The 8,068-nt window shown below is 43.5% G+C and overlaps 1 protein-coding gene across 1 annotated transcript; it reads right to left on the bottom strand.

The window, feature by feature from the left end:
• Positions 1-3,997: 3,997 nt before the first annotated feature.
• On the bottom strand, positions 3,998-7,790 carry mych (myelocytomatosis oncogene homolog). The gene is made up of 3 exons (XM_029682672.2): positions 7,585-7,790; positions 5,835-6,419; positions 3,998-5,415 (listed from the first exon to the last, which is right to left on the bottom strand). Exons 2-3 carry the CDS (start codon positions 6,406-6,408, stop codon positions 4,838-4,840), a joined length of 1,152 nt encoding a protein of 383 aa, XP_029538532.1. The 5' UTR covers positions 6,409-6,419; positions 7,585-7,790; the 3' UTR covers positions 3,998-4,837.
• Positions 7,791-8,068: the final 278 nt, after the last annotated feature.

Below are 8,068 nucleotides of genomic sequence, written 5' to 3'. Positions count from 1 at the left end.
GATGATATTACTAGATATTATCTAGTGTGTCCTATGTTGCATATAATCTGACTGAGCATACAAGCATCTAAGTATCTGACTGAGCGGTGGTAGGCAGAAGCAGGCGCGTAAACATTCATTCAAACAGCACTTTCCTGCGTTTTGCCAGCATCTCTTCCTTGTGTGTCAAGCATTGCGGTGTTTATGACTTCAAACCTATCAAGTCCCGAGATGAGGCTGGTGTGACTGAAGTGAAATGGCTGGCTAGTTAGCGCGCGCTAATATCGTTCCAAACTTCACTTGCTCTGAGCCTTGGGGTGGTTGTTTCCCTTGCTCTGCATGGGTAACGCTGCTTCGATGTGGTGGCTGTTGTCGATGTGTTGCTGGTTCGAGCCCAGAGAGGAGCGAGGAGAGGGACGGAGGCTATACTGTCACACTGGCAATACTAAAGTGCTTATAAGAACATCCAATAGTCAAAGGTTAATGAAATACAAATGGTATAGAGGGAAATAGTCCTATAATAACTACAACCTAAAACTTCTTACCTGGGAATATTGAAGACTCATGTTAAAAGGAACCACCAGCTTTCATATGTTCTCATGTTCTGAGCAAGGAACTGAAACGTTAGCTTTCTTACATAGCACATATTGCACTTTTACGTTCTTCTCCAACACTTTGTTTTTGCATTATTTAAACCAAATTGAACATGTTTCATTATCTACTTGAGGCTAAATTGATTTTATTGCTGTATTATATTAAGTTAAAATAAGTGTTAATTCAATATTGTTGTAATTGTCATTATTACAAATTCATTTAAAAAAAAATCGGTATCGGCTTTTTTGGGCCTCCAATAATCGGTATCTATGTTGAAAAATCATAATTGGTCGACCTCTAGTACATACCCCAACCAGAAGCCATAGATTACAGGCAACATTCGCACTGAGCTAAAGGGTAGAGCTGCCGCTTCAAGGAGCGGGACTAACCTGTAAGCTTCTAAGAAATCCCGCTATGCCCTCCAATGACCCATCAAACAGGCAAAGCATCAAAACAGGACTAAGATCGAAACGTACTACACAGGCTCCGATGCTCGTTGGATGTGGCAGGGCTTGCAAACTATTACAGACTACAAAAGTAAGCACAGCTGAGAACTGCCCAGTGACACGAGCCTACCAGACGAGCTAAATGACTTCTATGCTCGCTTCGAGGCAAGTAACACTGAAACATGCAAGAGAGCATCAGCTTTTCCAGACGACTGTGTGATCATGCTCTCCGCAGCCGACATTAGTAAGACCTTTAAACAGGTCAACATTCACAAGGCCACTGGGCCAGACGGATTACCAGGACGTGTACGCCGAGCATCCGCTGACCAGCTGGCAAGTGTCTTCACTGACATTTTCAACCTGTCCCTGCCGGAGTCTGTAATACCAACACGTGTCAAGCAGACCACCATAGTCCTTGTGCCCAAGAACACTAAGGTAACCTGCCTAAATGACTACCGACCCGAAGCACTCACATCTGTAGCCATGTAATTCTTTGAAAATCTGGTCATGGCTCACAATCAACACCATTATCCCAGAAAACCTAGACCCAATCCAATTTGCATACTGCACCAACAGATCCACAGATGATGGAATCTCTATTGCACTCCACACTGCCCTTTTCAACCTGGACAAAAGGAACACCTACGTGAGAATGCTACTCATTGACTACAGCTCAGCGTTCAACACCATAGTGCCCTCTAAACTCATCACTAAGCTAAGGACCCCTCCCACTGCAAATGGATCCTGTACTTCCTGATGGGCCGCCCTCAAGTGGTAAGGGTAGGTGACAACAGAGGCCCATCAGGCGTGCGTGCTCAGTCCCATCCCGTACTCCCTGTTCACTCATGACTGCATGGCCAGGCACTGCACACTATCAAGGCATAAAATGCAGAATTTTGTTAGGAATATTGTTTGATCAAAGGCTTGGCTATTTCTAAGAATGTATGACACACTACATGACAAAAAGAATGTGGACACCTGGTCATTGAACCTCTCTTTCCAAGATCATGGGCATTAATATGGAGTTGGTCCCCCCTTTGCTGCTTAACCAGCCTCCACTCTTCTGGGAAGGCTGTCCACTAGATGTTTGAACATTGATACGGGGACTTGCTTCCATTCAGCCACAAGAGCATTAGTGAGGTCGGACACTGTTGGGCGATTAGGCCTGGATGGCAGTGGGAATCCGAATACATCCCAATGGTGTTCGATTGGGTTGAGGTCATGGCTCGGTGCAGGCCAGTCAAGTTCTTCCACACCGATCTCAACAAACAATTTCTATATGTTCCTCACTTTGTGCATGGGGGCATTGTCATGCTGAAACAGGAAAGGGCCTTCCCCAAAATGGCTGAGCAGTTGTCCTAGGCATTTCCACTTCACAATAACAGCGCTTACAGTTGACTGGGGCATCTTTAGCAGGGCAGAAATTTGCCGTACTGACTTGTTGGAAAGGTGGCATCCTATAATGGTGCCATGGTGAAAGTCACAGTATGGGTATTCTACTGCCAATGCATTGCATGGCTAGGGTAGCCTGGTGGTTAGAGCGTTGGACTAGTAACCGAAAGGTTGCAAGTTCAAATCCCCGCGCTGACAAGGTACAAATCTGTCATTCTGCCCCTGAACAGGCAGTTAACCCACTGTTCCTAGGCTGTTATTGAAAATAAGAATTTGTTCTTACCTGACTTGCCTAGTTAAATAAATGTGCTCGATTTTAAACACCCGTCAGCAACTGGTGTGACGTAAATAGCCAAATCCACTCATTTAAAGGTGTCCACATGTAGTGCACTTTTTGTCAGTAATGTAACTCAACAATTATCTTCTGCCCAGTTTATCTCAGAGAAGCTACACTTATTCAAAGTCACCAAAACCTGCACACCTACCTCATATCACCACTGGCAGTCAGTGACTGCCCAGGGATGTATCAAGATCCTTCAGCCAGCTCTACCGGACTCCAACCGGACAGCCAGGGTCATTTTTATTAATCACCAAACGGGGGAAAAAATTGGACTGAAACAAGGCGGTACAGCCTGGACTTCTTTGCAAAAATGTTTAAAAACATTTTCTTGTGTGTGCCCTAATGAACACAACCAAGGAGTGGATATCATGACATCATGGACGAGCCCCAGGGCACTAGACAGACAGCTGACAATTGTGCTTATGACACAGCCAGGCACGAAAAGCATCATAATCGGTCAGTAGGGTAACTCTTGGCCAGACATTAAAGATAAAGCCCACCCTGCACCCTCCAAGTTGTAGGTTGTTGTATGTAATAGTTCACAGATGGGCTGTGTGCCATTTGTGACATGTGTTCACTACTTCGCTCTCGGAGTTATGCAACATTGGTGTGTGCCATGAGAACCAGAGCTAGCTAGATACATAGCTAGATTCTCAAAGTAAACTACAGCGGCAGGCAGGTTAGTACAAGATCTGGAGAATGGGGTGGGCGGGTTGGGCTTTCATTTGCTGTTACAATAACTTCTGTAGGTGGCCAGGATCCAGGGTTCCCATGCAAGGAAACAATTTTGGTTAAATAAATCTGTTTTCTTTCAGTACTGTGATGTTGACGGTCATGCGGTAAATGTCAAAGTGAAGAACTGAGGTCATATGAATCTAGGTCTTAGGCAGGTGTATTCATGTAAGAAAGGTAAAGTGTCTCTCCATCTAAGCACACTGAACTTTGTATATAATTTGAAAGTGTGACAGGCAAATTATTGCTTGTGTTAACAATCACACCTCAGCTTGAGATAAAAATTGGGATTATCTTTTGACAAGGCTTTGAAAATCTGGTACTTTTCAATCTGGTACTGTGCGACCTTCACAACTGTCAATCATTCACCCACGCACCTTGACCCAAATACCATAAACTCCTACATAAGCACCGTACACTGATTGTTCAATAGCAGTCTTCTTGGAAGCAAACCATATACATACACCTTGACACGATGCAAGGTATCACAGTCTGTATAATAACACGAATAAACTGATTTGTCCATTCTTTATTACATTATAAAAACAAAGTCCGCTGATGAACAGAACTATTTACTTGCAAATAAACCAAGAAAAAAATACAAATAATTTATGTTACATAATAAACAAAAAATATACAAAGAAATCTATATCGTTGCTTCTGAGAAACCAAACAAATTGTCAGGTCTGAGACCTGGTCGAGGTAGGTACAGTAAATCATATGCTTTTAACAAAACTTATAAAACATTGTACAGTTACGAGTCGACAACAGAATGAGTTTCAAGGCATGAGAATCCCAACAGGTCGGGGCTTTAAAGTTTGAGAGTAAAAGAAGAAGTCTAATTGGGTAAATGTGTTTAGACATTACATTTTTTTTGCAATTAATGGCAATAATTGGAATACATTACATTCAACCCCTTATTAGAACTCAAACTTTGGATCCAGCCCAAAATAAAAAACCACAGCAAGAGAACAACCAAGTTGATAACATATGGGGGAATGTGGACGAAACCTTATTCAAGTTCCATGTTTCAGTAACAAATGGCTGCTCACTTTGATGTAGACTGTTACATGTAGTCTACTTTATGAACAATGACTTTGGCAAATCGCTAGGACAAAGACAAAAATTATTTTACTGGGCTGAACATGGCCCTATTGCTCCAAACCAAACTTTTTTAACCACATTTAACTGTTTCAGTAACATTCACTTCTTCTTGAACAGTCACTGCAGGAGATGGATGCCACCATGCAGAGTGTGCGCAACGTTAAGTCTGAAGTCCAGACAGGTCTTCTCAACCGGTTTATTTAAATGTCTCTAAATGTTTGTTACACACCTCATCTCCTTGGTACCACCATTACCTCCTGAGCTGCTCCAGTTTAGCTTTGAGCTGCTCCTGCCCGTCTCGGAGCTTGTCTCGCTTGGCGTTCAGTCTCTGGCCCTCAAGCTCCAGGCTGCGGATGCTGTCACGTGCCCTCTTCAGGATGACCACCTTGGAGGCCTTGTCGTTATTGGACAGCTCAGGTACGTTGTCCCTGAGCCGCAGGAAGCAGTTCTTCAGCTCGTTGCGCCGCTGCCTCTCCATCACATTGTGGGTATGCCTCCTCTCCTCCTCGTCCTCCATGTCCGGCGACTGCCTAGAGGAGCTGGACTGGTGGTGACTGCTGAGGTAGTGGCGGGACGAGGATGAGCGGCCCGACGAGCCGTGTTGGTGGTGTCTGTGTGAGTCGGAGACCCGGGAGCGCTTGTGGTGAGAGTTTGAGGCGGTCGAGAGCTCTAGGCGGAGGGGTGATGTGGGGCAGGGGGCAGCGTAATTGTGCTGCAGCTGGATCTCCAGGTGTTGGCGCTTGATGGCACGCCGTTGCCGCCGGCTCTCCTCTGCCAACTGGGAGGGGCTGGCAGTCCTCTTCACGGTCACTACGTCTATCTCCTCCTCTGTGGAGAAGAGAATCCACAAGAGATTGGGTTAGCAGTCATTTCCACATTCAGATGCCTTGGCTTTAGACTACCACATTTTTAACGGCAACTTCTAGACAATGTTGCCAACTTTCCTTCTACGTTGTTTATCATTTTGTATTGCAAGCTTGCAGAACAGATAGCCTAACTTGTTAATTTCAGCAGAAGCTCTTGAGAAATAGTATTGAACGGTGCAAGAAAAACATGGTCCTAATTTAAAATTCCCTTTAAAAAGCATGCATGAGGCCCACTATTGTACAACTGGGGCCACTACCCATGTCAAACGGCTTAAAGTCACTTTCTAACAGTTCCTCTTAACATTAAAGCAAATAACTTGCATGCTAGTGTAACCTTTTAATTTACAAGCACAGCTTAGGCAAGAATGAGGACCAACTCACCAGTATCGCTAGCACTGCTCCAATAAGTTGAGAATTCGCCTCCCGCCGAGCCGTAGTCGGAGGTCGACTCGCTGCCTTGCTCCTGCCGGTCATGCCTGTCCAATAGTAAATCCTCATTCTCCAAAGCTTGGCACGCGAGTGCCGCGGTGTGGCAGTCCAGTGTGGAGCCAGCAATTTCCTCAAAGATTCTTGTGTCTATGTCTGAGAGGAGCGGGCTGCTGGAGAGCACAGACGATAGCTTCTCCTCCATAGACTTATCACCGAGGCAATGCCACAAACAGTCGTCAGACTCCTCTGGCTGTTGGTCCTTTGTCACGGTTGCATTGCCATCGTACAAAATGTCAAAATTCCAATTTAGTTGTGGGTCTTGATCCTCCAGGAGTATATCAGAGACGTAGCTCAACTGGTCCTCCTTGGAAAGTGGTTTGGCATTGAGTCCAGCCTTCATCGGAGGGGACTGGGGTGGCGTGGGGAGCGACTGTAGGTCCTTCATCAAGCTCTGGCAGAATTCATCATCAAATAAGAGAGGCTCCGAGTAGAACCAATCTTGCGACTGAGAGAAACTCTGCAGCATTTTGGCTGACTCTGGGAAGAGGGAAGATAAAAAATGTGTTAAAAAGAACAGTAGAAGGCAGTTCAGAACGCACCACCGCAAAGTGGGCAAAATACTAAGTGTGATGAGAGTTCTCAAAACTTTTTAGTGATGCTCTTAGTACTCCAACTGCAAGCACAACGTTTTATTTATGTTTACATCCTTGCCCGCCCCAATGAGGGTGGTCATCAACCAGATGTTATCCTCATGACATAATTTAAACAGCTGGGGAGCTCAGTCTCCAAATTAACATTTTCCGCAGGGAAAGTTCAACATCTCTCCCATTCAGATTCACATTTTCAAGTTTTGTATTCGTCGTATGTACGGGATATACACATCAAACGAAATGCTACTTTTCGTTTCCTTCTCGACAATTCAACAATATATATTTTTTTATTAAAGATAAGAATATTAACAAATTAAATAGCTCAGCAGAATAAAATAAATATTTTAGCATAAGTAGGCTGGCTATAATACAGGAACGCACAATTTACGGAAAAGGGGGGATTGGGGGACAAATGTTTAAATTTGGTAGTATTTAACAATAACATTTCAGAAATATAACAGGTACATGTATATCAATCATCTACAATGTATCTACCACAGTTAGCTGAATAGCTGACTTTAAATTGAACATTTAAATACCGCAGATGGGTGCTGAAAAACTACGGCGATCCAGCTCGCCCACACTTGTCGCCTCTGAACTCAATCGTAAATCGTGGCTAAAATACCAGTAGACGTTTTAAAGGGCTAAAGTGGTGCAGTTACTATAAACAAGCAGTAGGCTGGCAGAACAGATAATAACTATGGCAAAACTAGGCTAACGTTACATATGGGCGTTCAACCTGGACATTTCATTTGATTAGTTAATCTGAATTTACAAAAAAAATACAAAGTAGCCTAGCTTGCATTGACAGTTGCACATTAAAAATGTTTGCCAAAATAAATAGAATTGAAGCTAAAAATCACTCATGCATAATAAATGACCCTTTCGTGCATTCTGTAATCTCTTTTGAAATATAAGTGTTTTAAATGTCTGATAGCGAGCAAATTAGACAAACTACGAAAGAAATCCAGCTAAATTACCGGCATGTGAAAAAAAACACGTGAAAAAACCCATGTGATTTAAACTCTGACGCTGTAAATATAAACTCTTACCTTTATTCTTTCAGGGGGTCAGAAAATGAAGAAGACGCCTTTTCTTCGTGAGTTGTTAAATTCCAACTAAATTTAAACGGAGATAAACTAATGCAATTATTCTGCTGTATCTAAAAGTACTGAAGGTCCACTGCGTTTTAATCAAGCTACCATACCTCACGCACTATACCAGATCGATCTGTGGGTGGGTGTGGCGGCGAGACAGATTTCACTATATACTACCACAGCACAGCAGTATCCTTCCACAGCCCAAAATCGCGCCAAAACGTAACAATCAATATGGGACATTAGATTTTAAATATTCTACTGCCTTTATAATGTTAATTTGGTATAAATACGTATGCATCTGCTCGGAAAATACGGGGACAAAACACACACCGCAAAACGTGTATAAGGAAAGGTCTATACGGTCTGGAGACGCGGATGGATCTACTCTCAATGCGCATTAAGGAATTCCAAGAAAATGGAGGCGGGCTGGGTACAA

The sequence above is a fragment of the Oncorhynchus nerka genome, linkage group LG15 (genome assembly GCF_034236695.1).
Source record: "Oncorhynchus nerka isolate Pitt River linkage group LG15, Oner_Uvic_2.0, whole genome shotgun sequence".
Classification (NCBI taxonomy): Eukaryota; Metazoa; Chordata; class Actinopteri; order Salmoniformes; family Salmonidae; genus Oncorhynchus; species Oncorhynchus nerka.
This window is presented reverse-complemented; position numbering and strand designations above follow the sequence as displayed.

Bases quoted from the DNA above. Each gene is read 5' to 3' on its own strand.
- mych (XM_029682672.2), bottom strand. From the start codon at position 6,408: ATGCTGCAGAGTTTCTCTCAGTCGCAAGATTGGTTCTACTCGGAGCCT. The intron at 5,416-5,834 runs GTGAGTTGGTCC...TCTTCTCCACAG, and splicing joins GAGCAGTGCTAGCGATACTG to AGGAGGAGATAGACGTAGTG.